Source organism: Larus michahellis, chromosome 6, assembly GCF_964199755.1.
Source record: "Larus michahellis chromosome 6, bLarMic1.1, whole genome shotgun sequence".
Lineage (NCBI taxonomy): Eukaryota > Metazoa > Chordata > Aves > Charadriiformes > Laridae > Larus > Larus michahellis.
In genome coordinates this window covers 57,976,462-58,004,155 of record NC_133901.1, presented here as the reverse complement: position 1 = coordinate 58,004,155, position 27,694 = coordinate 57,976,462, and the positions used below count along the sequence as shown (strand labels likewise).

The window sequence follows — 27,694 nt, the reverse complement described above, 5'->3', positions numbered from 1 at the left end:
AAAAAAGAAATAAAAAGGCATTACAGTGTGCCTGGGGCGGCAGGGGGGGCAGCAAGGGACTCCACACCCTCCATGGGAGCCCAGCAGCACGGCGGGGAGAATCGTACCTTAATTGCAAAGCAGAGCCCCCCCTTCCCCGCCACACCGGGCTCCCACCCTGGGAGTGTCCCCCCACCTGCAAAGGGGCCGTGGGGAAACCCCCGTGCCTGTGGCTGGGGGTCCATGGGGCTGAGTCCTCTGCCTCCAGGCTGCCCGTGGAGAGGCCCCGGAGCCGACACAGGCGTCTGTCAGGGATTTTGGGCTTGAGATCAGGCCAGGGCTGAGCCGAGGGGCTCCTGTCTCCCTGCCCGACCTCAGGGATGGCAGAAGGAGGGGGGGGACACAGCATGTCACACCCCGCCCCCGGCTCAGCCACCCCCTGCAGTCTCAGCCGCGGGCGGGCGAGATGCGGGGTGCAGGCGAGACCCCTGTTGCAGCCAGAGCCCCCCGCATGGGGGGCAGCCCCCTGGGGACACCTGCCAGCCCCCAGCCCCACGGGGCAGCGGGGCACATGCTGCGGGATCCCCAGCGGGGAGCTGGGGGGGGAGTCTGGCAGAGAGAGTGGGGTTCACCACCCTTCTCCCCCAAACTGCAGGGCTGCTCCGCCTGCCCCGGGCTCCCTTACACACGCAGACAGACACACAAACCTCTCGCACACGCACTCTTGCACATACACCCCCCCCCCGTCACCAGGGCAGTCCCCCCCACCCCGGCCACCCCCCGCAGCAGCGCTCGCTGGAACCCCAACCTCTGGGCCGTGCCAGGGGGTGCCCACAGGCAGCCCTGACCCCCGGCTCTCCCCAAAACCCCCCTGGGAGGCTGCTGGGGTGAGCTGGTGAGCACAAACACCCTCCCCCGGCACCTCCCATCTTCTCCTTGGAAGAAGTCTTGGAAGGGATTTTTTTTTTTCTTTTTTTTTTTTTTTTAAAACCAAAAAAACCCCCAAAATTATTATTTTTCTCATTGTTTCCCCTAACATCAATGGAGGCACCTGCTCTAGTGATAACACATTGAAAGAACAGTATCGTACACACTGTCTACAGCGCGGAAATGTACAAGCACGAGGTACACGAACCCGAGGGGGGTGGGGGGGGAGCGGGGACAACAGCACACAAGATTTACATTGAGGAGGGAGGCGGGGGGCTGCCCCCCCGGCTCCTGGAGGGATTAGAAAGGAAGTCTGCAAAGTCTCTCCTTGGTTTGAAGCTCTCCGAACTGGATATAAAACGAGACTCCCAAGAGAAGAAGCCTGTACAAAAGTCAGGACAGGGTGAGAGGGCTCGGGGTGGGGAGGGGGGAACCGGCGAGGGGGGCTGGGGGGGGGGAGCTTTTCCCATTTTTTTTTTTCTTTCTTTTTTTTTAAACTTACAATTTTAATAATATTATTTTTTTTTCCTTAAAAAAAGACAAAAGTAGGAGGTACTGGGAGCCGAGGGTTGCCAAGGGGCCCCAGGTGGATTCACGCGGGGTGGGGGGGGAAACACTGGGGCTGCGGGCAGGGAGTGAGGGCACCGGCTGCTCTGGCAGAGCCGTGGCTCCTCTGTGCCCCCCCCCCCCCCAAGTCCCCCCCCCCATGCAATTCCTATACACAGAGTGCCCCCATGGCCCTGCTGCGCTCTCACCCCTGGGGAGCGAAGGGAAGGGGAAGGTGCAGGAGAAGGGGGAAATGCGACGTAGCCCCGTCCTCGACACCCCCCCAGCACAGCAGGATCCCACCCCGGCCGGAGGAGGCTCCATGGCAGAGCCGGCGGCACGCGGAAGGCTTTCCATCACCGGGCTCCCCAACCCAGCCCCAGGTTGAGCTGGGGACGTGCAACCCTGCTGCAGGTGGCTGCCCAGCAAACCCCAGCGTAGGACTCGGGGAGGAGGAGGAAGAGGAGGGTCTCTGGGCTGTGCCAGACCCCAACAGGCGGCATCCACAAGCCGCCGGCTTCCCGGTCAAACCAGCCACTGCCGACACCTCCCTCCTAATTCCCCCCGCTCTGCAAGCAGGGGCTGGGCACATCGGGGCGGGGATGACAAGCTCTCCGGGGAAGAAGCAGGGAGGAAGAGGGAGATGGGGGAATAACGAAGCTACGGCCCCGGAAACCCACCCCTGCCCTGGGGTCCGGCGGGGAGGCAGGCGTGGGGGGAGCGGGGAGGCGGCGGGGGGAGAGGGCTGGGGGCTGCCCGCCCGTGCACCCCATCGGCCGTGCGGCGCCGATCCACCCCCGGTACCTCGCCGCTTCCCAGTCACTCTCTGTTGCAAATGTACAGGTAGATCGGTTGGGACTGAGTCCACGGGGCGGCGGGGGGGCTGTTACTGTGACGCCTGCGACGTGGGGTTCTCTGACTTGCTCTCCTGGCTGGAGGGCGGTTTGCTGTTCCAGGGGCTGTTGGCCCCCAGCGCCGGCGAGTTGTTGAAGCTGTCCTCGTCGTCGATGCCGTTGGCGGCGTCAAACTGCGTGTTCTCCAGCCGGGTGATGAGCCGCTCGTCCTCGTCCCCAAACTCCCCCCCCATCAGCGTGGGCTCGCCTACCACCATCACATCCTGAAAGGGGAGACGGTCCCGAAACATAATCGAGGTGGGGGGAGCCCGGGCCGCCAGACCCCCGCCCCCAGCACCGCAGTCCCTTTTCCCAGCCACAGGGCCACCTCCTCATCTCCATCGCAGGACCTGAGGCTCGGTCACCGCGTGGGGCAGCACATCCTCACCCCCTTGCAGGGGAGCAAAGCAGCTCCGAGAAGGCAGCTGGGACACCCTCTCCTTCTCCCCATCGCCTGGAGAGAGTGGGGGACGCTTGGACAGTCCCCGGGGGTCTCTCCCTAGCCACTCCCGGGATCTGGGGCAGGGAGCCCTCCCCTCCACCCCGGGGGAGGAAGAGAGAATGGAAACGGGATGCTTACAGGTACCTGACTGGACAGGGCAAAGGTGCTGGCCGGGCTCTTCTTCTTGCTGTTGCTGTTGTTGGTGTTTCCCCCGCCGGAGCTCATGGTGCTGCCTCCTGACATCTTCCTTTTCCGGCGCTTGCTGGGCTGCTGCCGCGCTGGCTCCGCTGGCGGAGGAGGGAGACATGGTCAGTCCCGACAAGGAGCCGGTGCCCCCCAGCCCCTTCTCTGCAAACCCCTCCTTCTCTGCAAGGACCACATCCCCCCCCGCGGGGCAGCATCACCACCCTCCTCCCCTCCGCAGCTTCACCCCCTTCCCCAGCGCAGGGGACAGGAGAGGGTGCAGGGAAGATTTCCATCCCTGCTTTGCTTTCCACAAGCGGCTGGCAGCCCCCGAGCAGGGAGCGCTGGCTGCCTGCAGCCCCGCTCTGCCCCAGAGGGAAGGCAGGCCAGCAGAAAAGCAAGCCGCTGCCTGACTCGCCACCCCCAGCCTCACAAGATGAGGCCAGGGACAGGCTCTGGGGCTGGCAGAAGGCTGTGACAAGGGCAGGGCCTGAGCGGGCAGCACCGGAGGCCCGTGGGCAGCACAGCAGGCAGCGTGAGACTCACCAGGCGGAGCGACCATCCGCTGCCACTTCTGGAAGAGGCAAGTCTTGAGGCAGTCCCGGGGACTGAGGCTGTAGGTCTTGTGCCGTGACATGAGCTCCTGCATTGGTTCTAGGATTACACAGAGCTGCAGGGAGCACACAGACACGGGGTTAGATTGTGATGCTCCAAGCCTCAGCAAAAGCCCCTCTGTCGGGCAGCCGTCTGTGCTGCACTGACCCAAACCATGCTGGGAGCCTGTGGGCTCCAGCAGACCCACCGCCCCACGGCTCTCTGCAGCCCAGCTGCAAGACCCTTCTTGCAGAGCCTGCCCCACTGCCTCCCCGCACCCCAGGGCAGCCAGGTGTCGGGCAGCTGAGAGTACAAGACATGGCCACCCTAGGCAGAGCTGTGTCCCCCCCACTTCCCACATGCTTACTCGGAGGTAGTTGAGTGTGGAGTTTGAGAGCCCACAGCGGGTGATGTTCTTGGATAACTGGTCCAGCATCTGGGGGTCCTGTGCCTAGGAGTGAGACAGACAGATGGCTCAGCTGCATCCAGGCTGGGGACGGCCTCCCGTTGAGGTCCCCCCAACCTGCACAGCAGGGAGAGGGGCTCAGCAGCCCTGTGTCACTCGTGCCCCAGGGGGGCTCCCAGAGCGGTACTCACATGCATGGCAAGGATGCTGCGGGGGATGAGCTCTCGATGCTGGCGGATGCTGAAATGCCATGTCTTTATCCTCATCATGTCGTCGAACATGAACTCCAGGTAGAGCCGCCCCTCCACACACACCTGGGCAGGGCACAGGGTCAGGCACAGGTTGCCCCCACTTCCCCCAGCCCAGATCCCCTGGGAATCCACTGCTGCACATGGGGACACCCTCCCGGTGGCTTGTCCCCGCCTGCGATGAGACTCAGCACAAGCCAAACCCATAAGCCCACAATGGCCAGGGGACCTCTGTAAGAAGGGGATGCTGCAGGGGCTGCAGGGATGCTACGCTGGGCGGAACTGTCTGGGGCACATGGGATTACAGCATGGCACTCAACAAGCCCTGGAAATCAGTGTCCCTCGCCCTGTGGGACCGCAGCCACTGCGAGGCCACGTCGGACCAAGGCACGAGGGGCAGGAGTAGCCGTGGGTGCCGCCGGTACCTGGGTGAACATGGGTTTGCCGTGCTGGGTGACCATGGTGCACTGGTCACAGTCCAGAGAGACAAAGTTGTTGTGGAAGGACTCCTTGGGGTGCTTGAGCACGTAGTAGAGCTCTGTGGCCCCCCCTTCAAAGATGCTGCGGAAGTAACGGGGAATCAGAGTCCGTCCGATCGCTGGAGCGGGAGAAGGAGAAAGATCATGTCAGTAAACCTGGCTCCCACAGACGTGCCCTGGGGCTGCGTGGGGAGAGGGTTCCCCAGCTCCCACCGGATGGAGGGCAGCTGAGCTCCAACACCCTGCCCACATCCCACCGCACAGCGCAACCGCCACATCTCTTGCCGGAGAAGCAATGCCCTGGGGAAGGAGGGCTCAAGCTACTACTCACTGTATCTCTTTGGTCCATCCTCCAAGCAGAAAGTGATTGTTAACATGGCGTCATCCTCGAAGAACTCCGTGGTGAAGGCGTCCCACCACAGATTGTCACATTCCTGGGGATGGCAGAGAGATGCCAGGTTATGGGGAGGGACGACAGACAGACAGACAGACGCTGGCTGCCAGGCACAGCAGCCAACGCGTTCAGCCTGCGGAGGGCTGTGCTCCCAGCTGAGCGCTCGGAGATGGGAATGATGAGCTCTGTCCCACGGCCAAGTGAGGGACAAGGTGCTCGGGGACCGGCACTGCAGGACAGGAACCTGCTGCCAAGGGGATTCCTCCTAGAGCCAAGACAGCTCATGAGGGCAGGCAGCGCACAGCGCAGAGGACCCCGCCCCCAGACCACACACCTGGGAGTGTGTCCCCCCCCGACTGCCCCCCTCTCCCCACCTCTGTCCAGTTCTGCAGCCGCTTGTTGAGCTCAAATATCCTGTAGTCGGTCTGGTTCCCATACGGCGTGTGCCTCCTGCGGGAGAGCAGAGCAAGCAGTCGGGGGGGAGGCCGCCACGGGGAGGGGAGGGGTCCCGAGTCCACGGTGGAGGACACACAGCCCCTCCAGGGCTGGGCAGAGCCCAAGCAACGCCCCCCCAAACCCCTGCGGCCAGCAGTGTGTCAGCCCTGCCGAGGCATCCTCGCCACGGGCACAAGCTCCCCTCCCAGCGGGGTCCCCACCAGACCCCCCCGCTTACCCAATTCCAGGCTCCAGGTATGTCGGTGGGTACATGGGAGTAGGTCTGGGGTGGGCAAAGAAACACAGGCAGGTCAGTGCTGGTGGGGGTCTCCATCCCTGCCCGCCGCAGCTCCCCCTTCCCTGCCCACAGCAGCAGGCGGTGGGGCTCACTGGAGGCACGACCCCACGCACGGTGGGGGCTGCATCTTGGCTGCCGATGGCCCCGTGGGGTGACCTGCACCCCTGAAACTGGGCTCTGCTCCCACACCGGTGGCTGCTCCGCTACCCCTGGGACCTGGCCCGCGGCTCTCCAGAGACGTGCCTGGCTCCTCTACAGCTGGGCCTGGTGCCAGGCAGGACGGAGGTTGGAGAAGGGGCTGTTTCAGCAGGAGCTGCGAGTGCTCCCTGTCTGGGGTTATCCCAGGGGCTTGGCCCCACAGAGCTCAGGGACCTGGGGGCTCTCTTCATCCCAAATATCCCCCTTTTTTCCCAGTCCCACTCGTGCCTGCTCCGATCCCCTCTCTCCCCGTGTGCTAACTCAAGTCCATGCGCCACAGTCTCTGCATTCTACTGGAGAGCTACTGGGGTGCAGACTGCAGAGCATCCCCAACCTTGCAGTCCCCTCCCCGGGCCCCAGCTCACCCCACATCTCGATCCAGCATGGTGCCCGGGTGGAAGGGGGGGAAGGCGTTGCCGTTCGGGGGCTCCTTTGGCGAGTACAGCTTGAACGACTTAGAGGAACAGCCTGGAGAGAGAGAGGGGACACGGGTCAGCTGGGGACACCCCATGAGGAGAGACACCCTGCTGTGAGGAGGAGGAGGAGGAAGGATGCAGGACCAGCCAAGCCCCCATCAGCACAGGCCCATCCCTCCTCTGTAACCCCCCCACGATGCCAGCCCAGCCCCTTCACCCCACACACAGCTCCAGGCCTTCCGCATGCAGGATGGGACCTACAGAGTCAGGGCTGAGCTCTCAAGACCAGTAGCCAGCGGGGCCCAGCCCCATCTCAGCGATTTCCCACTGGTGCCCAGAGCTTGTCAGTTCTCAGCTGGCTGGGCTCTGGGGATGGTGCCCAAAGGGGACAGTCCAGCTGGTGAGCAGGGGCGGGGGAGAGGTGGCTGGGCCCTATCCTCCCCCCAGCCCTCCCTCCCTCCCACGCCGCTCCTAATCCCACCAACCCGACCCGGGAATCACACGGGATCTTTTTGCTGACCTTTGTATCGTCATGGCGACGGGTGAATAATCACCCGGAGGGATGGATGGCGGGTCCCCAGGCAGCCACCATCTGCCGCTCGGGCAGGCCAGTGGCCAGCCGGCTCCAGGCGGAGGGAGAGATCCCACACACCAGCCCCCGGCCCCGATCAAACCACCCCAAAGCCCCAGTGCCCCCTGTAGCACCAGGGCAAGGGATGAGGAGCCCACGGGGTGTGAAGGGGTGTGCAACGGGGTGTACGACGTGTGCAAGCCAGCACCCATCCCTGAAAGCAACCAGGGGATCCCACCGATGGGAGACAGGGATGCCCTCTGGATCCAGCCACACCGGCACAGCAGGCCCCGTCCGGGCTCCAGAGAGGCAGCCGGGGGCTCCCACACTCACTAGCCCCCTCCCACCGCCGGGGCAGGTTCCCGGGAGCGGCAGCTGCCATCACCCCTCCCCGCGCCCCGGGGGAGCCCCGGCAGGCCCCGCGGCTGGCAGGACCCGGCATGCTGTGCCCGGGTGCTGCTGAGGCACGCGGCTCTGCCCCGGCGGGCGGCCGGGCAGACGGGCTGACCTGGATGGGGTGCAGCGGCAGGCAGGCTGCCAGGCAGCTCCGGCTCCACCGGCTCAGCCGGCCCCACTGCGCACGGGCACGTCTCCCACCGCCCCGCTGCCGGCGGGAGCCACGAAGCCGGCTGTGCCGGGATGCCGGCTGCAGCCGGGGCCAAAGCGGGATCCCCATCGGCCACCCTGCCCCAGGCCGGGTGCTTCCCGACGCCCACGAGCCGCCAGGATTGCCACCCGGTGCTGTGGAAAGCAAGCCCAGCAGTGGAGGGAATCGTCTGGGAGGTGCCAGGCACCACCAGGGCGCGGGGAAGGGTGCAGGGACAGGACTGGAGCTGTCACCCAGCTGCGACGCATGCAGGAGGGGAGCAAAAAGCATCAGGGTTAAGGAAAGTGGAGCCACCAGCACTGGGACACAAGATGTCCAGCTCACTGCGACCTGTTAGCCCGCACGGGAGCCCAAATGACCAGGACACTGCTGTCACCCCAACGAGTCGCTTGGGACCCCGAGCCCCCAGTTGCGGGGGTCACACACGTGGCTGAGTAAGCGAGGGCTGGTTCAAAATAGAGGGAGTCACCTCCCAGGCGTTAAATCCGACTTGCAACAGGGTGAAACCTGCATTTCACCCCTCGACTCTCGTCTTCTTGGAGCCCTCGGTGCCTTTTTACCGTGTGTCCCCATGGCAGCCAAACCCAAACCCAGCCTCTCCCCAGCATCCACCAGTCCCGCAGGGTCAGAGCCACCCCAGACGCTCCGCCAGGGGCTTCCTGCTCCCGCTCCTCGCTCCCGCTCGCCTGCAGCGAGGATAAGTGGGGCACGGCACAATTTCTCATACAGCTGCTAACGACACCAGCCCATTGCTCTTACCTAACGTTTTCATAGATAAAAATTTTTTTTGCTAGGGAGGTTGGTGCTGGTGTGAGGGAATTTTTGCTTTCTGCTTTAATCCCTGTCAACTTGTGCCTAATGGAAATTATAATTCAACTGAAATTGCACTGGAAACACAGCATTTCCATTTCCTCCTCGCTGCTGGTAAGTGACACGATGTTGAAGTGTGCTTGATGCATAGGAAACTTCCCAAAAGCACGTGTCTTCTCTTGAAAATGAACCGATTCATTAGGCAGGGAAAGCAGCGGCTGGAGACAGGGAGCTGAACTGCTTGTTTCTGGTCACCGTGTCCTCGGGGGGAATAAAAAAATCAGAGCCAGCAGATCTCGTCTTCCGACGCTTTGTTTTTATTCACTGCTGAGAGACAGGAGCAAAAAGCCCCCAAGGTTTCTTGCTGTCCTCGGTCCCCATCTCGCTTCTCGGGGTGCAGGAAGGTCTCCTGGGGTGGTGACACCAGGGGGACACATCACTCTCCATCCGCTCTGCTTCTCCTGCTCTTCCCTAACCCCCTGTCCTGGACAGCAGACGAGCCAGCCCACTGCTCTGACCCCAAGCATCCATTTCCATCCTGGGCCTTCCCGAGCAGGTTAATACGGAAACAACTTGCTTTTGGGGCTTCACCGAGTGACCTATCTCAGGATCTATAGGAGCGGAGAGGAGCCTGTTACGTGACCTCAGCAACACAGGCATCCTGACCAGGTATTATTTTTAATGCAGTGTAAAACATGTTACTGGATTCAGTGGTTTTAAATACTGCTAACAATAGCCTCAGGATTTGATACAGGCTGTCTGAATTCTACATGCACCGGAGATGCTCCCACTATACACATTACATGAAATAACGCAACTACTTTAGAGCAGCAGCAGCAGCACCAACACCAGCTTTTACCCACACAAGGGTCACGCCGCCCGGTCCGGGAGATCCCTCCATCACCGCCTCTCCCCTCCATGCTCCCCCAGCTCCCCGCAAGCCCCATCCCACCAGGCACAGTGACCCAGACCCGCAGGACGCGGCCCTTCCCAAGCCAAGCCCAGCCGATGTCTCCCCGTGCCCCTGCTCTGCTTCCTGCCTTGAGCATGCAGGATCCAGGCAGGATCCATGACGGCACGGCACGCAGAGGTGCTGCTGGGCGGCTGATGGCCCTGCTGAACCAAAGCCTACAGGAGAGGCTTCCCGTGGCCATCTCTGGTTGCTCGCCCAGCACCACAAAAACACGTGCACGGTCGGCAAGGGGAAAAAAATGAGGCTGACGCTGCAGCTGGTGAGCTACCAGCCCGGGCAGGTCCGGGCAAACAGTGCGGTGCCCACAGGTGGGTGGGTGGCCCCGTGGCTCCTCCTCGGGGGGGAGGTGCAGAAGGGAACCCCACGGAGGGATGCCCCAGCTCAGCACCCTCTGCCAAGGCCAGGTCCCCGGCCAGGGGCAGGACGGAGCTGGCTGGCACCGCACGGAGCTGCTGCAAGAGCTCGGACAAGGAAGCAGCTCCAGGCAGGCGGGTGCCCGGGGAAGGGAAGGCCGGTGCTCTGCCAGTGACTCACGTACAACACGGCGCTGCCCAAGCCTCCGCCTGCCTTCTCCTCCGCTTTCCCTGCCTGCGAGCTGCCAGCCCTGAGGGGAATGTTGTCCTGGTGCACTGCCCAGCGGGTTCACTGGAGCAGGAACGGTTAAAACCCAAACCAAGCCCCCAGAGCTGGGGAATGACAGGTTTCCCAAGAGCCAAGAGCGCTGTGGGCACCTCACGGAGCCAGCACAGCCAGGAGATTGCAGGGCACTGTGAGCTGAGACCAGCACCGGCCGGGGAGCTGCCTGCCCGGGCAGGGGACAGGCAGAGCCTTCCCCGAGGTCTGGCAGGGAGTAAAGCCCCCATCTTCCCATGAGAGAGCAAAGAGCTGCCGAGGACAAAGGCGGAGCGGCACCCGCATCTCGCTCCTACACCTGCAGCCACCGGCAGGAATCGGTGCTCCCCATCCTAGAGAGGAGCCGTCCCCGGCCGAGCACCCAGCAGGCTTTCTGTGCAAGCAGCAAAGCTCAGCGACAAGGCAGGGACTCCAGAGGCTAAAACACACAAAAAAATGATAAAAATAAATGAAGAAGCAGGGCTTGAAAGAGGCCGCAGGGTTACAGCTCAGCCAGGGAGCATCCTGCTCCTCCCAGCAGCCCGCAGGCTGCGGCGGCTAAGAAGAGGGGCTAGCCTTCGTGTAAAGGCTGTCGCTGCTTCCCGGCATGCACCGTGCCTGCTGCTTCCTGGCTGCCTAACGAGGCTTTAAAGTGTAAATAGAGGCATTGTTTCGCAGGGCTGCCTCGCTGGGGTGTGGGAGCCCTGACAGCAGCAGGAAATCCATCTTCCCAGCCCAGCCCCGCCGCCGGTAGGGCTGCCGGGAGGGTGCTACCCAAGAGGGTGCTATCCGGAGCTGGGTGCAGGGCAGCGTTTGGAATAATTCACGTGGCTTTGCCCAGTGACGGTGCCTGGTGTCAGGGAAGCTGGCAGGGCTGGGGGGCAAACACAGAGAAGTGTCCAGAGAGACTGGGACAGGCAGAAGCACACAGAGCAGTTCCCACAAACCTGCCTTCACCTCTTCTTTCTCCTCTTCTTCAGAGCACAGGGGATGGAGCGAGGCCAGTTGCAAACCCCGATGTTGTTATTAAACTGACAGGAACGCAGGCAGCACACACCAAGGTATGGTCCGAGACATACTCAGTGACGCTCTCAACTTGCAGCATCCCCAATTGCTTTGAAAATGCAGAACCGACCCAGCCAAAGCTCCTGGGAGGCCGGGCTGTCCGGGGAAGAGGAGACACTGCTCCTGAAGGAGACCACGGGACGATTCCACAGACCCAGCGGCATCCAGAGAGTGAACCCGGCCAGCATGTCGCCTGGCCCTGACCCGCACGGAGGCGAAACCCGCAGCACCCCCACCCTGCTGAGCACAGGGATTACCCTCTCGCTTTTCTTAAGCCACACATCCGAGCTGGCTACGGAGCTTATCTTGACCACGAGCTGCCTCCCTGCCCGCACTACGCGGCCGTGCACGGTGTCCCCTGCGCGCAAGGCAGTGGGGAGGGACGCGTGCCCCAGCTCCAGGTCGACATCCTGCAGCATTCCTGCGAAAGGCCCCCGCTGCAGCACACAGCGCGCCCTGGACCAGCGGGTGCTCCTCCCCATCGACTGGCTTGCCAGGGGGATGGCCAGAGAAGTAATAATTAGCTGCAGTTAATTATTACAAAGTGACAAACCTGATGCAGGCTGCGAGGCGGCGCTATCCGAAAAGCGCTGGGCGAGGAGAGCCCGGGCTGGGATATGGATTTGAGGGTCAAGGCTCAGAGTGGTCCCGCAGCCTCAGCTCTGCTGGAGCCCGGGGTGTCCCGGGAAGGCACCCTGCAGAGCTGGGCACTCAGCGGGAGCACCAGGGGACCTCACTGCTCTGTGGTAACCCTAGGGATGGCAGGAGTCTCCCCCTTCCCATCTCGTCCCTCAGATGATTCAGACACGTGGACGGGGATTTCTCCGGGAGGGAAAACGGGAGAAGAGCACGCCCTGCCAATTGCAAAACAGCCTGAAAATTGAATCACGTCCAAGGCTGCAAGCCCCAGATGCAATCCCACAGATAACCCAGTTTCAGCTCCACTACTATCAACTTACCACGAGGCAGTCATTTCCTACGACTCTCGGGGAAATATCCCACTGTCCCTAATTACTCCTTTGGGCTCGCCATCTCAAAGACGATCCGTAATCAAACGCTGATGGTTTCAACCCCAGGAATGCACCTTTCGCATTTTTGGCCACTTTTCCTCTCACCCAGACCCTTTCACACCAAGGTCCTGCCACCCTGGGGGCTCCTGCAGCAACTGAGCTCCCGTCCCTCCCACAGCACGCACTGGGGCAGCAGCGGCAAACCAACACACACCACGGTGTGGGAACCACAGGGCTGGAAAAACCAAACCCCTTCTCAGCATCCCATGGAAAAAAAGCCTCCCGACAAACTAGGATTTTCATCTTCAAAGGTTTTTTGAGGCTCTGCAGCAGCAAGGAAGAACTCACAGCCATAACCAACCACGGCGGTGGCCCTGCAGAGGCTGCAGCCAGCATCGCTGCTCCCGCTTCCCGGCTCCTTGCCCGCCGCGCACGTGGTGGAGCAAAACCCTATGGCTCTGCACAGCGTTGGGGGGCTGCTGTTCAGGGCAGCCCTCCGAAGGGACATGATCTGCCCAGGAGGGATGGAGCCGAGAGCCATAGGGCAGGGAAGCGTCAAGGAGAGGCTGAGGTCTGTCCCTCCAGCCACACAGGGGGATCCCCGGGGCTGATCCCCCGGACCCACAGGACCCCCAAGTGCCACCACCTCAGCGCATGGGAGGCTGTCAGCCCCCCACGTGGCGCATGGAGAGTCTCGATCCCGGGATGCAACGCTCCACCTCGCTTCCACGCTGCTGCCAACGGCTCCTGCCGAGTGCTGCACGCTGGGACGCGTAGTCTCCGGAGACGGCGGCCCCGCTGCCGACAGCCGCCTCGCTCCATGTTGCATCCTAGGTGGAGCCCCGCAGCCCTGGCAGCCAGCCAGCCGCCCGCTCCGGGGGCGGGGGGGGAAAAAGCTGGATAACTCCCACTGCGAGGATGCGGCGGTGGGAGCTGGTGCCTTCCAGCTGGCCACACCGGGGTGACGCATACCCGGGGGGCAAACCTCAACGCTGGGGTGCAGCACTTGCCCCAGGGTCCCGACCACTCACGGATGCCTGCGGAGTGGAGGGACAGTGCGAGCATGGTGGGAACCTGCTCGCTGCAGCTTGCCAAGTACCGCCATCGCATCTTCGAGCTGTCAGGACAAGTCTCTGCCCCCCGTGCTCAGGCTGAACTTTCTCTCTAGAACTCGGTTTAAGAGGCGACGCGGGAGTGGCTGAGCGAAGGACGGGGCAGCCGCTAGCAGCGCTGGGGACAGAGCAAATGCTGGCGGTTGCTGGACTCGCACCACGCTGCTGCACTGGCAGCACATGCTGTCACTGGCGTCCAGGGCTTTGGACTGAGAGCCCAGGGAGCGAAGGGACAGGGTACGGCCGAGTACAGCTGCCTGGTCCTCCAGAGGCACCAGCGATCCAGCCTGAACTCCCAGCCCCAGGTGTAGAAACCATCTCCACCATCGCGGCACGGCCCCAGGGAAACCCTCTCGGCCGGGCATCCCTGGTCGCAACACCAGTCCTCCCCAAACCAGCAACTGGTGGGGTAGCAAACCTCATCGCGGCAAGCGTTGCAACCCACGAACACACACGTATGTACTGCAAACAGCAGCAGGAGCACCCTGTCCCCGGGTCACTCGGAGAACGGGAGGTTTCCAAGAGAGAGGGCCAGGAGAAGTCCTGCCACCGCACAGGACCTGGTGTTTGTACTTTTCATGCAGACCTTGAGCCCACGCCGGTGCAGAGCTGCAAGCACGCAGAAGACTGGCATGCTGGGAGGACAAGCGCTGCTGCCACCCCGCCAGCCACAGGAGAGGGAAGGAGCCCTGGGGCTGGGCTGGTCCACCTCGCCCTCCGCTCCCGCACCCCGAGGGGCTGGGGAGGCTCAGGGATGCCAGCTCTCACCACTCTCTGAAAAAAAAGTGGAAGAGACTCCAGGTCCCCAGCCCAGCGCACCTTTGCTCCAGGTGAACTTCTGTGGCTTTTCACTGGCCTCTCCCTATTTTACACGGATTGTGAACTGCTGCAGGTGAGGGGAAAAGTCCCCACCAAACGCACAACGGCAAAAACCCTATATCACCAAACCCTCCGGCGCCAGCCTGCCTCCCCTCCGATCACAACTTTTCTTTCCCTTTTTGAAACAACACAACCTGCGCATCGTTCTGCTCAGCACTTCCCCCCCCAGACTTTAAGGCATGCTTGGATCGCAGACCTGGGGTTTCTACAAAATCAAGAGAGCAGAGACCGCGTTTGGTTCTCCTTCAGTGAAAACCACAATTCTCCCACAACGAGAACATTCCAAAACCTGAGGTTTTAAAGAAGGAATAAGGATATTGAAATTTACCCGTACTTACAACAGAAGCAGTAAGAGCCGATACCTGACCGGGGCTGGAGGAGTCGCTGCAAAACTACTAAGACGAGATGCTATCAAAAGCATGGGGAGAGAAACTGGGAAGAACCTGGGAAGGGGTGTTTGCTCCCACAACCTGCCTGACCCGTTGGAGACCCTCAAGCTGGCTCCAGCCCTCCTGGTGAGAAGGAAGCAGCTGGGGGTTTCCAGTGTGGGGTGGTTGCACAGCTCCATGCCCCAGAAGACGATTCCCGGCAGGACCCCGCAGCCTCCAAAGCCCTTTGCCTTGCATGGCACCCAGGGACCGGCCACCACCTCTCGTTTGGGCTCCGGCTGCGGCACCAGCCTTGGCAGAAGCCAACGGGCTCCTGCCGCGGCGCCTGGTCCCTGCCAGACAGGGCTGCAGCCAGGGGACCGGGAGCTGCCCAAGCCGAGGAAGCCCCAGGGTGGTTATCTTATCTCCCATCCCGGGCGGGCGGGCTGGCAGAGACCGCTGGAGGTGAGAGCCCAGCCAGCCGCCCAGGATCAGGGCAGCCGGCCACAGCATGCTTTCCGGGGGGGGTGTGTGTGTGCTTCAGAGGAACACCTCCCTGCATAGGACACCCCTCTGCAGCCCCAATTCCTGTGCTGGAGCTGCAGCACCCAGTTTCCCCCAGCCCCAAGGATGCTGCGTCCATCCCCAGCCCGACCCCCCGCTCCAGCTGCCCCGGGCCCAGCCGGTGCTTTGTCTGCTGGGGAGGGTGAGCCCCCTGCACGCATGGCTCCCCGAGCCCGGATCCCCCCAGTGGGGCACCTCCTGCAAGAAGGTGCGTGGGCCCCCCTGCCTTTGCACCCCTTGGACCTTATATTCCCTTCGAGGCGCCCGTGGGAGGTTGGTGGGACCCTCTGAGCCACGGGCAAGGATGAAGTTGCAGCGGGTAGGGAGGGGAGGTGGGCGTGCAGCACCGGGAGCCGGGCACCGGCCCCACGACCCCCGTGACAGCGAGCACGGCGGGACCGGGAGGGCGCGGGGCAGCTGTCAGGGGGCTCGGGCAGGGGAAGGAGCCGGGGGGAAGAACAAAGGGAGCTGCGGGCTGGGATGGAGCAGGGCACGGCAGGGCATGGGGGCTGCCGGCAGCACCCCGCGGGGCTGGGGGTGCCTCTCCGAAAGCCGAGACTTGGGGGACGGAGAGGGGAGCTGGGGGGGACAGGCCGGGGGAGGGGACAGACGGACAGGGGAGCTGGGGATGGATGAGCCGGGGAGGCAACAAGCCGGAGGGCCAGCGATGCACAGGGCGGCTGGGGGAGAGGAGAGGGACGGGGGAGCCGGGAAGGGATGGAGAGGGGAGCAGGACGGAGCTGGAGCGGGGTAGGGGGGGGCGGGGAGAAGGGGCGGTGTGGCGGGGGAAGCGGCGGGGGCTGCAGCGGGGATCCCGTGCTGTCCAGGGGGCCGGGCGGGGAGCGGCGGCGCGCCGCGGCCGCGCACAACTTCGCAGGCGCGGGGGGCGGCGCGGGCGGGACCCCGGCCCTCCCCTCCGCCGCCCGAGCGGGGACGCCACCGGGGGCTGCGGCGAAGTGGGGGGGGGGGGGGGGGGACCCGGGACCGGGAAACTTCCCCGGGGTGGGGGGGGGAGAGGGGGAGGTGTGCGGAGGGGGGCGGGGTGACTCACGGCGGCGGCGGCGGCGGGCGGGGGTCCGGCGGCGGCGCGGGCGGCGGGCGGGCGGGCGGCGGGCCGCCGCGGGGGCGGGGCGGGGCGGGCGGGGCGCGGGGCGGGGCGGGGGCGCTTCCTTTGTCTGCGCCGCGGCCGGGACCACAATGGCTGCGGCGGCGGCGGGGATCGCTTCCCCCCCCCCCCCCCGCGACTCACGACACCCCCAAGCCAACACCGCCCCGGCACCTCGCTGCCGGCAGGGGGGGTGCCCACGGAGCGGGGGTGACGGACAAAAAGGGGGGTCCCCGGAGAGCTGCCCCCCCCCGCCCTCCGTACCCGCGCTCCCCGGGATGGGGGATGCAGGCGCCGGGTCCCGCCGAGGAACTCGGCACCAGGCGGGGAGAGGTTTCCTCCCCCTGCGAAAGTTTCAATGAAAATACACTTTTTTTTTTTTTTTTCCCCCCACCCCTACTTTGGTTTGGGTGTTTTCTTTGAAGTTTTTTCAGGATTTTTTTTCTTTCTGAAACTTATTTCCTTTCCCCAGTTTCTGGCGAGGCAAAAGAATAGAACCGTTTGGTTAGGGAGGGGGTATTAAAAATAAAAAGTGCTGCTTTGCAATTGCCAGCAGACCTGAAAGCTGGCCTTTCCTTGACAAAACTCCATCCTCTTTCATCAATCACGAGTTTCTAAAAAATTTCCATTTTTGTAAAAAAATTTCCATTACAAAAAAAATGCCATTTTTTTTTCCAATCTCCCCTTGCCCCCACACCTGTCCCCTGTGAGCTCCTGCCCCGGCAAACCAGACCAGCACAGACCTGTGCTCCCAACGCAGCTGGAGACTCCGTGGGCAGCAGGGACATGAGCTGGGACACCAGAGCCCAGCCTGGGCCGTCCGTCCGTCCCCAGACCCAAGAGCCCCCGTCTCCGTGTCGCAGAGCCGTGCTGGCACACGAGGCTGTGCCAGGGTACACATACACACACACGTCGGTGCCCCTCGCCCTGCGCACGCGGGCTGGCGTGCACACTGCCGGGCCAGCATGCGCTTGCACGTCTCCCCAGACGCCTCCCCGCACACCCCCGGCCCGGTGCGCGCCCACGCCTGGGGCACACACACATTCCCACGCCCCGGCACAGACGGGCCCCCGCCTCATCCCCTCCCCGAAACAGCAGCCGTGGGGTAATGCAGGCACAACCGGTCGGGCCCCGCTGAGCACACTCGTCCCCCTGACGGTGCACACATGGCAGGAACAAAACCTCAGCCACGAGGTTTCGGGGGTGTCCTCCCTACCGTGCCCGTGCACCCCCAAAGCTCTGCACCCAAGGACTGGGGGCAGCCCCCTGCTCCCCAACCCAGCCTGCTGCTAACTGGGACCAGTGCTGAAGAGGGACGGGCAGCAGCATCCACTACTCCTGTCCCCCGCATCCTTTGGCACAGCAAAACTCCATCCCCACACTGGTCCCCATCCCACCATCTTGCCTAATTTCCCCTTCACCTCGCAAGATAACCTGCAGCGAGCACTACTTTGTGGGGCACGTGGATAAACAGAGCAAAACTCTTTGTGAAACCCAGATAAACAGAGAGAAAAACTCACTGTAAACCCAAAAACCTCAGTGAAACCCCACTCTGCGAAAGGCACATGCAGCTTGGAGGTACCCACGCTGTCGGTGCCATGGGAACTGGGCACGGGGGATGCTGTGAGTGCCCCAACACGCTGCCCCGTCGCCGTCTGTCCCCCCGCCACCCCCATCTGCGTGCCACCAGGTGAGATGGGGCTGCAGCAGGCTGCCACCCGCTGTCGTTAGGCCAATAAACCACGCCGGTGACAGCTACGGGCTGGCACAGCCCTCCTGGTCAAGACAGGCCATTAAATACAGCTCTTCCGCGCCCCCTTCCCTCTCCAGGGCTCAAGGATGCACGAGGCACAGACAGCCACCAGCGCTCAACACCACGCCGTTACTGCAAAATACTGCAAAACCCCACAAAAAGGGGCGTTTTGCCCCTGTACCAGCGACTCCCAGCACCGGTGCCGTGGCCAGGGGGATCAGAGAGGAGCCCCCACCGCTCCCCAGGCTCCACGGCCCGGCGCATGCACGGCAAGCATGCCCTGAGCAATTTATCCTGGGGCTCAGCAGCCCTCCGGGACTGCTCACGTGTCCCTGCTCGGCTCTGACGACAGCACTGGACTGGTCCACGTGGCTGCAGCAGCCCCAGCTGTTTATGGTTATAGCCGAGTTAATAATTAAATAGATGCTGGATGGAGAGCAGAAGGGCTGGGATGCAGCTGGGAAGCGTGTGTGGCAGCGATGGTGGAGGGGGGGGAGCCCCTTCCTCACGATGTGCTCACGCCCACAGTGTGGGGGGAGCGGAGGGCAATTCCAGCTCCCTGTGTTTTCAGGATGGGGCACCACATCCTCCAGATCCCAGCCCCCACTCTCCCCCTAGCAAGGCCCCCAACGCCCACCCGGGCTCCCCAAAGCCCAGCCCACCGCAGGTCTTGGCCAGGGAATGGGCAGCAGCCCGGCAGCAGGAGCGAGCACAGGGATGCATCCCAGGTAGGCGGATGGGAAGATCCTGGTGGGGACCACAGCAGCCGGGGGATGCCCGGGTCTCTCTGGCCCCGTGGCCGTGCGCGCAGGATCCCAGGCGAGCAGGCAGCAGAGGTAGGGGACACCCGGGAGCACAGCCCGGGCTGCCCACGCTGACACCCAGCTGGGGCCCCAGCAGGCATAGAGCAGGGATGCGGACACAAGCTTACATAAAAAATAATAATAAAAATCTGCTAGCTCTGCAAACGGCACAGCCTGTACAGGGGGATGGACTAGCCTGGTGCTGCCAAATCTCCCGGAGTTGTCCAAATCGCGGCGAGACCAGGGTGCCATTGCACGCACGCAGCCTGCAGCAGGGCACGGCTTGCACGCCAGAGCCCTGCTTTCAACATGACAAGCCATCCCTCCCAAATCCCACCGCTTTTCAAACAGGAATGTGCTTTGCTTCCCTGTCTCTCATGGGGAGGGGGCTTCTCTCCCTGCTAAAGCAATGCACGCCCAGATCAAGGGGGTGTCTGGGTCAGGAGGGGCCCCCTTTTTTGGCTGGAGAAGGCACAGTTCCATGTCTCCCCAGAAGAGAGGCTTGGGGGAGGCTGGAAACTCCACAGTGAGTCATGCCAGGCAGGCGGCAGACCCTGGGGGCTCCTGGGATTAACCCTTCAAAATCAGACCTGCTTCTAGACTCCCAGAGGCAAGATGAAAGCCCAGGGGCTGGGGGAAAAGCTGGCTGCCAGGGCAGGGTGGCAAGTTACAGGGTCACATCTCGAGCATCCCGCAGTGGATGGAGAAGAAGACTGGAGTACGTGAGCACTGGGCAAGTAGCAACCAAGTGCACGCATCTGTGCCCATCCCCTCCAAAACAAGAGGAGGTGGAGAAAGATCACAGGGGGGCGCAGGACCCCAAAGTGCACAGGGTCCCTACAGTGTGTCCACCCTCACATCATCCCTTGCTCTGGCATGGCGGGCCGGCTGCAGCACTGCCCAGCTGGCCGCAGGATACGAGAGGAAGGCGCGCTCCACAGACAGGCTCTGGCAGGTCTTGTTGGCAAGGGGCTTCCCCGCGGCACCAGCACCAGAGAAATGCCCCGCAGTGTTCCCATGCTGTCCTTGAGACATCGCAACACGCGTCCTGCAAGAGCTCGGCCACCCGCAGAAGCGAGCCCCGGCCCCTCTGGCAGCAGCCCCGGGGCCAGCCTGCCAGAGCCGCCGGGGTTTATGGCTCTGGAGGCTCCAGGTGGATTCTCTCATGTTACAAGAATGGTTCGTTTTACAGCCCCTTTCCTGGCCTGGGGCTGGTCCCAGCAGCCCAGCCGGGCCTGGGATCCCACGGCGGGGAGGGGTGACACACAGCGTGGCTGCAAAGCCCCCAACATCCTGCGTCTGCCCGTTGTCCCTCGAGAAGACCTTCACCCACGCAAGGAGCAGGCACAGCTGCTTAAAAGGGAAAACAAGCACAGCCCCGCTTCTGACGGCCCTTGACACCCAGCCCCAGAGCTCGAGCTGGGAGAGCACCCCGCTCCCTGGCCTGCTGCTCCCCCTCCATCCCCTCCCCTCTGCCTCCCAACCCCTGGCATCCCCACAGGGTTCTGCATGGCTGGGAGCTGCCACCCACCAAACCCCCACCCTCCAGGGAGAAGGACGGGGCTGGCACCCCCCCTGTCACCCACATGTCACTGTGCTCCCTGAGTGTTGGAAACCCTCCAGAAGGCAGCAGGGAATATCTCCCAGGGCCATGGCCACACATGGGTGACTTGAAGCAGGTAAGTCTCCGCCAGCAGAGCCCACCCCCACCTTGCCACCCCCCACACGGTGCTGCCGAGCGCTCCGGAGTGGCTCTCCGAATATAGCAGCATCAAATAGCTCCATCAATAATGCATCGCTTCTGCTTCCTCTCGCTGCCGTGTTTTCGTTGCTAACATGCGTGTCCTTCCTGTTAGCGGCCGTCTCCTCCCCGCCAGCCAGGCCAAGCCGGGACACGGACACCGTGGGATGGGGACAGCAGCTCCCATGGCTCCAGGTCCAGCTCCCACCGGGAGTGGACATCCAGCCCCGTCCACCCCGAGGCTCGGGGGGTACCTCGCTGCCAGTCTGAGTCTCCTGCCACGCACACGCTGGCAGCAGGCAGGGCGCCTCGGCAAGCTGCGGCTGCCCAGAGGATTTGGCAGGGGCTGCCGAGCTGGGAGGAGCGTGACGGCGTCTCCCCATCCTCAGCAGGGAAATGCCCCTCCGCAAGGTTATTTGGCAACCCCGTGCCCAGACGGCACCCCGAATCCTAACCCCAGGCACCACTGCCCCACGCTGGGCTCCTCCAGCAGCTCTGCTTTGCCACAACACGGAGGGAGCTCCGGCTGCCTTGCTCCTGCCTGCCCCTGCCCGCAGCTGCCCCGGGCTCACCCCGGGCTGGTTGGAGCAGGCAGGTCGGGGTGCCCAGGCCTGCCCCGTGCCTGGCAGAGCTGCGCGCCTGCGACGCGGCGTGTTGCCATCCGCTCCCGCCGGCGGGGAGGCAGTAGCCAGGGTGGCAAGAGCTCGTACCCACCGCCCCAGCAAGGGAGGGAGGGTGGGCCGCTGCCCACAGCGGGGAGCCCCTGCCCTCCAGGGGAGCCCCCAGGGCTGCGCACATCCCTGGCCCTGGAGGAGGACACATGTAGCAGAGCAGGGGTTGGTGCAACCGGCTGCTGCAGAGTGGGGGGGGCACAGGAGCTGCCCCCACCGTGGGGGGAAACACCCCATGGGAGGCTGACACCCCGCCAGTCCCTCGTCCAGCACCGTCCCCAGCACACGGCCGGCATCCCAGCCTGGCTCAGGCAGCAGCTCCACCTGGGCTGTGCTGCAGAAACCTGGCTGCGCTCCCAGCACCAGCCCCCTTGGCGCGTAGGAGGGGGGGCTGGGGTTGCCGCCGCTCCTGCAGAATGCAGGGGGCCCCCCCACCCCCTCAGCTTCTGCCTGCCACCCCCGCACCGCAGGGCCGTCCTGGAGGGGGAGGGGGGCAGGCACTGTCACCCTGGTGCGGGGGGACCTCTGGGACCTGCCTGAGGGTCCTGCAAAGCCAGGGGCAGAGCAAACCCTGCAAAGCGGGGGTGGGAGCTGCACCCCACGGCCCCCCCCCCCCCCCCCCCCCCGAGAAAGCAGCTGCAGAGGGGTGCAGGCACGGCGTTATCGGCTGCCCCGTGGTCAGGGTGGGGTCGGGGCCGGGCAAGGGCTGGCGCCTGCGGCAGGGGAGATTACACCCCGCTCTAACGTTCACCCCAATCAGCAACCTGCCTGGGAGAGAAGGGGGTGAACAGTGATGAAGGGATGGTCTGACAGATCGGGGCGGGGGGAGAAGGGGAGGGTCCCACCTCTCCCAGCACCCCTGCCCAAGGGGGATGCCCCGCAGCGGTGCACAGCCTTCATCCCCGCACCTCCGTGAGCACGCTGCCACGAACAACCCCAAAACCCATCACCCGTGAGCATCACTCCCACTGCGGCCACCCCATCCCTGCCCAGCAGAGCCCCCGGGGACAGGGGCTGGGGGTCCCAGGCAGATGGCTGCCATCATCCCCGCTCCAGGTGGGGCCCAGCAGCCCCCTGGCAGCCCCACCGGCTCCCCAGCACCCTCCCCCCCCAGCACCGGCAGGAAACCACAGCCTCAGCCTGCAGGCAGGCCGATAACGGTCACCCAGCCCCATCCTGCCTGCACCCACCGCCACCCTGGGGAGGGGGCACCCTGCCCCGCCACCCAGCTGCTCCCTGGGCACGAGGTGAAGAAGGGGGTGCACCCACACCACACACAACAGCACAGCCCCACGGGACCCGCATCACCCCACGGGGAGCTGGGGGCTCTCGTGGGCTGTGCCAGGGGTGCAGGACGCACTGGCAGATGTTGTGCATGGGCATGCACGCTCCCAGCACGCCACGCAGCCCCATGCCTCGTGTGTACAAGCAACACGGATGTGGCTGGGGAATCCCACAGCAGAGGGGGGAGGAGAGGGTGGCATGAATCAAGTGAGCTAAACATGCAGGGGACAGGCAGGGGATGACTGGGATGCTGATGCTCCTTGCCCTGCCCCGGGGCATGTAGCCACCCCGCTAGTGCGTTGCTGGCTACAAGCACTCCTGGGTCACCGGGACACCTCCCTGCCCTGGGGGTCCCATCCTGCTGCCTGGCATCCACCCACTCCCCAAGGGAGCAGCTTTCACAGCAGCTTTGTGTTGACCAGACAACACCATCTCTGGAGAGAACTCCGAGCCCGGCACAGACACCCAGCACTGAGCCCACTGGTACAGCACCAGCCCATCCACGGTTCCCCGGACGAAGCCAAGCTGGGAACAGGAGTGCTGCCATGTGTCCAGCCTCACACCAGTGCCCAAAACCCCGAAAAATTGCCTCGCCAAGCACCGGGTAGCCATGACCCCATCCTGCCTTCGCCAGAAGGTGCCAGGCGACATGGCACATGTGTCATCTACCAGGCAGGCTCTTCACTGCACAGAGGGAGATGGGATGAACGGCATCTTCCATCAAGTATCACTGCCAACAAGAAGAGAGCCTGGGCCAGAGCATGTGGATGTGCAGGATGAGGCCTTGGGGGTCCCACTGCTCCCTCCCCCAGCATGTCCAGGTGCACCCCAAGGTGCCAGGCAGCCCTGCGGGGCTTGTTCGGCTCCATAGCTGGAGCTGCCCAAGAACTCCCCCACAGCGTTCAGCCCGTTCCCTGTATGCCTCCATCCCTCTGTCCCTCTCCCGGCGCATCTGTCACAGGAGGCATGTGGCACAGCTCTGCCTTGTGATGGCGGGGGATGCACGGTGCCAGCTCGGCAGAAAGGAGGGAAATGGCAAGGGGCTGTCCCCCAGCCAGGCATGTCCATCCGGGGACCCAAAGCGCATGGGTCGGGAAGTCCTACCTCCTGACACAGGGATGCACAGGGAGGGTCCATGCAAGGCATCCCAGGGAAGGTGCTGACCTCAGGAATGCTTCGGAGCCAGCCCCATGGGGAGGGAGCACAGCTCCGCTCCCCTCCTCCCCCTCTCTGCACCAACACCACCACTACGGGGCGGGGGGGAAATAATGATAGTAATAAAAATAATTAAAAACGAATATGTGGAGCCCACAGGGGTCAGGACCCCACTGGGGTCTGGATGCCCAGACCTGCCCGGTGTGAGGGGCTAAGCCGAGCGGGCAGGCTGCCAGCCCTGCTCCGAGCGGGCCCGGGGACGGCAGCACCGGCACCAGAACCGGGTGGCTGCCACCCCGGCCTCTGCCACCTCCACTCTGAGCCCAGCATGCTCTCCCTGCTCATGTCTCCATTTCTGGGCTGGGTGACAAACCCCCCCCCACCCCCCCAGCCCTCCACTGACCCCAGCAGCTCCCCACCACCCTCAGGCGCAAGGTTGCCAGCTAAGCAGCACCCTCCTGCCCCAAAGCTCTTGTGGGGGGGGCGAGGAACACGGAAAACATCCCTGGGGAGGTGCAAGAGGAGCTGCAGGGGGCAGGATGCACCCCCAGGGATGGCAGGGAGTGCGTCACCCCCCCCCCCGGGAGGGCATGATTTCCAAGAGGGGGGCGGCCGAGACCCCCCCCGGCAGCAGCTCCCAGGCAGGAAACTCCTCCAAGTTAATGCAGCCCCAAAGAGCAGCCTGGGCAGAGCGGCTCATTAAATGTTTCTGGCTGGCGGGAGGCCAGCGGCAGAGCTTGTTTTTTCTATATTCCGATAAACAGTCCGGGGAGGGGAAGGGGGAGGGGGGCGCAGGCTCTGGATGTGCCACCCAGCCCCGGCGGGGGAGCAGGGGGGGAGAGGTGGGGACACACACACGCGTGTGCGCACGAACCCGCGTGTCCTCCCCGCCACGGGGGAGCGGGCAGCGGAGACACACACACACCACACAAAGCCATCTGCAGGGATGCTCCCAGCCGCGGGGTGACCCCACGGCCCCCCATCACCACACCGAGGGAGGACACCCCCCCCCTCTTTTGTGGCCACCAACATGGCGATGACATTCCCGGTGGCACGGGGCCAGCTCCCGGGGGACGCAACGGGGCCCCACTGTTAGCCTTCACCCCCACCGGGGCAGGACCCCCACCAAGGCCATGGTGGTGGTGGTGGGGTGTCAGGGAGGGGGTTCAGCCCCGGGGAGCGGGGTGCCTGCCGGGGCGGGTGCTGTGGCTGCTGGGCCTGGCTCGCAGGGAGGTTCACGTGACTTTCTGCTTGAGGAAGCAGCGCTCTGGCAGCTTCCAGTGGGAGATGGAGGAGGAGGAGGAGGAGGAGGATGGGGGAAGGGGCCGCCTGGCTTCATGGAAACACGGCGGAGAGGCGCAGGCAGTGCAGGGGCGGGGGGCTGCCATGCAGGGGCACCCCCCTTCCCTACCCCAGGGATCCAGATGCAAACCCCCGGGCTGAGGCAGCCCCAGGGGATGCGCGGGAACCGTGTGCTGTCACAGCGTTGAGGTCCGGGGTCCTGGCACGGTGGGAGGCTCTCTGGGGACCACTGGGACGCTGGAAATGCTGTCATGGGAGCTGGGCTGAGGAGCGTCCCCGCTGTGCCCCCGCAACGACCCCAAGCACCAGCTGCCCAGGGAAAACAGCAGAACCCCGTTCCCTGGACCCCCAGGCAGCGCTCCCCACTTCTGCCACCGGGACCTGGCACCGGAGAAGGCTCCAGCAGCCCTCCGGGGACCCCTGCCCTGCCTTGCTCCCAGCACGACAATGTCCTGCACACAGCAGCGGGTGATGCAGCCGGGCCAGCTGCCCCAAACCTGCCCCAGACCTGAGGCATCTGGGTGAGCATCCCTGCCGGGCACTGAGACCTCACCAACTCGTCACACCCCCCAGGGTACCCCAGCAGTCCTGCCAGCTCACGAGGGCCAGGATGGGGAAGGAGCCCTTGAGCAGGCACCCCACTATGGCCACAGTGGGGGGGCACCCAGCACCCACACCCACCAGCAGCATGGCCAAGCCCCTCCAGGGACCCTATGTCCCACACCCACGTGGGGAACAGGGGCAACCCACAGCACTATTGCCCCAGCCACGGGGGCTGTTTCGGGGTCACCCCTCGCAGTGCAACCTGCACACCTGCCCAGTGGCCCTGTGGGACCCTGCCTGTGGGGTCCCAGCCCCAGGGCTGGCACTGGCACCCATGACATGGGGCCCCAGCACACGTGCTGTTGGGTCACAGCCCTGTGAGCAGACCTCAACTTCTATGCCATAAGGACCCAGCACCCATGCCGTGGGGTCCCAGCCGCGCAGCCAGACCCCAGCACCCACGCCGTGGGGTCCCAGCCCCGCAGCCAGACCCCAGCACCCACGCCGTGGGGTCCCAGCCCCGCAGCCAGACCCCAGCACCCACGCCGTGGGGTCCCAGCCCCGCAGCCAGACCCCAGCACCCACGCCGTGGGGTCCCAGCCCCGCAGCCAGACCCCAGCACCCACGCCGTGGGGTCCCAGCCCCGCAGCCAGACCCCAGCACCCACGCCGTGGGGTCCCAGCCGCGCAGCCAGATCCCAGCACCCACGCCGTGGGGTCCCAGCCGCGCAGCCAGACCCCAGCACCCACGCCGTGGGGTCCCAGCCGCGCAGCCAGACCCCAGCACCCACGCCGTGGGGTCCCAGCCGCGCAGCCAGACCCCAGCACCCACGCCGTGGGGTCCCAGCCGCGCAGCCAGACCCCAGCACCCACGCCGTGGGGTCCCAGCACCCATTGCCTGGGGCCTCCAGCCCTACAGCCAGACTGGAGCAGCCATACCATGGGGACCCCATGCCCATGGCTGGACCCAATGGCCACACCATAGTGCTGGGACCACAGTCCCCGCACCTTGCTGACTACTGCTCCATAGCTGAAGCCCAGCACCAGTGCCATGGGGACCCCAGCCCCACAGCCAAACCACAGCACCCACACTGAGGAGTCCCTCACCCCATAGCTGGGTCCCAGCAGCCATGGCCTGGGGACCCAGACCCATAGCCAGACTCCAGCAGCCATGCCCTGGGGACTCTGGTATCATTGCTAGACCCAGCACCAATGCCACGGGGTCCCAGCCCCATACGCAGCCCCCAGCACCAATGCCACAGGGTCTCAGCCCCATACACAGCCCCCAGCACCAATGCCACGGGGTCTCAGTCCCATACGCAGCCCCCAGCACCAATGCCACGGGGTCTCAGTCCCATACGCAGCCCCCAGCACCAATGCCACGGGGTCTCAGTCCCATACGCAGCCCCCAGCACCAACGTCGTGGGGTCCCAGCCCCATAAGCAGCCAGAGCCCAACATCCATACCGGGGGTCCCAACCCCATAGCCAGCCCCCAGCACCGATGCCATGGAGTCCTAGCCCCACAGCCAGCCCTGAGCACCAGCGCCGCAGGGTCCCAGACCCACAGTCAGCCCTCAGCAACAACACTGTGGGGTCCCAGACCCATAGCCAGATGCCAGCACCAACGCTGTGGGGTCTCAGCCTCATAGTCAGCCCCCAGCACCAACGCCATGGGGTCCCTGCCCCACAACCAGCACCATTTGCACCCCCGCCCCACAACGGGCCCCCAGCCCCACAAAAGCCGCGGGGACCCTAGCCCGCCCCCCCCTCCCACCGCCGCAGCACTCACCAGGGCATGCACAGCCCACTGACATCTTCACATGCCTGGCCCGGCCGGGGGTCGCTGCGCGCTGCCCGGGCCGCGGGGGTCTCGCATGGGCGGCGCGCCGCGGGCTGCGAGCGCGACGGGCGGCGGGCAGCCCCGCGCGGCCGCGGGCGCGGGCACGGCCACGGCCAGGGGCGGGCAGGCGCGCCGCGGACCGGCGGCGGCGGCGGTGGAGGGGGCGGGCGGGGCGGGGGCCGCGGCGGCGGCGGAGCGGGAGCGGGGGCGGCTGCGCCGGCGGCGGGCGGGCGGGCGGACGCGCCTCTGCGCCTGCGCGGAACGTCCCGTCCTCTTGCCCCCCCCCGCCTCACTCCCCTCGTGCGGGCGCGTGCGCGCTGCGTGCGTGCGTGCGCGCTCCCCCCCCCTTCCGTCCCCCGCGTCACCCCCCGAGGGCGGGTGGGCGCCGCCATGTCAGGCTTCGTCCGCCCTGAGGACCCTGAGGGGGCGGCCGGGCCTTGGCGCTTCCCCCTCCACCCACACGGGGTCTGCGGCTGTCGGAGGAGAGG

At 64.7% G+C, this 27,694-nt stretch overlaps 1 protein-coding gene across 3 annotated transcripts; it reads right to left on the bottom strand.

Moving 5' to 3' along the window:
* Window positions 1-1,406: 1,406 nt before the first annotated feature.
* Window positions 1,407-27,347, bottom strand: LDB1 (LIM domain binding 1). Of its 3 annotated transcripts, none has more exons than XM_074591516.1 (11): window positions 27,156-27,346; window positions 6,388-6,490; window positions 5,765-5,809; window positions 5,466-5,541; window positions 5,029-5,131; window positions 4,644-4,816; window positions 4,162-4,284; window positions 3,932-4,015; window positions 3,517-3,640; window positions 2,926-3,074; window positions 1,407-2,569 (listed from the first exon to the last, which is right to left on the bottom strand). In XM_074591516.1, the coding sequence occupies exons 1-11, from the start codon at window positions 27,178-27,180 to the stop codon at window positions 2,339-2,341; spliced, it is 1,236 nt and encodes a 411-aa protein (XP_074447617.1). In that variant the 5' UTR covers window positions 27,181-27,346; the 3' UTR covers window positions 1,407-2,338. The 3 variants fall into 3 exon arrangements, with proteins under 3 accessions (XP_074447617.1, XP_074447616.1, XP_074447618.1); XM_074591515.1 differs by lacking the exon at window positions 27,156-27,346 and adding an exon at window positions 16,061-16,077; XM_074591517.1 differs by having other exon boundaries at window positions 1,434-2,569; window positions 2,932-3,074; window positions 27,156-27,347.
* Window positions 27,348-27,694: the final 347 nt, after the last annotated feature.

What these genes read in the sequence shown, in the direction of transcription:
- LDB1 (XM_074591516.1), bottom strand. Translation starts at nt 27,180, where the DNA reads ATGTCAGTGGGCTGTGCATGCCCTG. An exon ending in AGTGGGCTGTGCATGCCCTG is followed by an intron (nt 6,491 to 27,155) that starts GTGAGTGCTGCG and finishes CTCTCTCTCCAG; the next exon opens with GCTGTTCCTCTAAGTCGTTC. An exon ending in GCGGATGGTCGCTCCGCCTG is followed by an intron (nt 3,075 to 3,516) that starts GTGAGTCTCACG and finishes CTCCTCCGCCAG; the next exon opens with CGGAGCCAGCGCGGCAGCAG.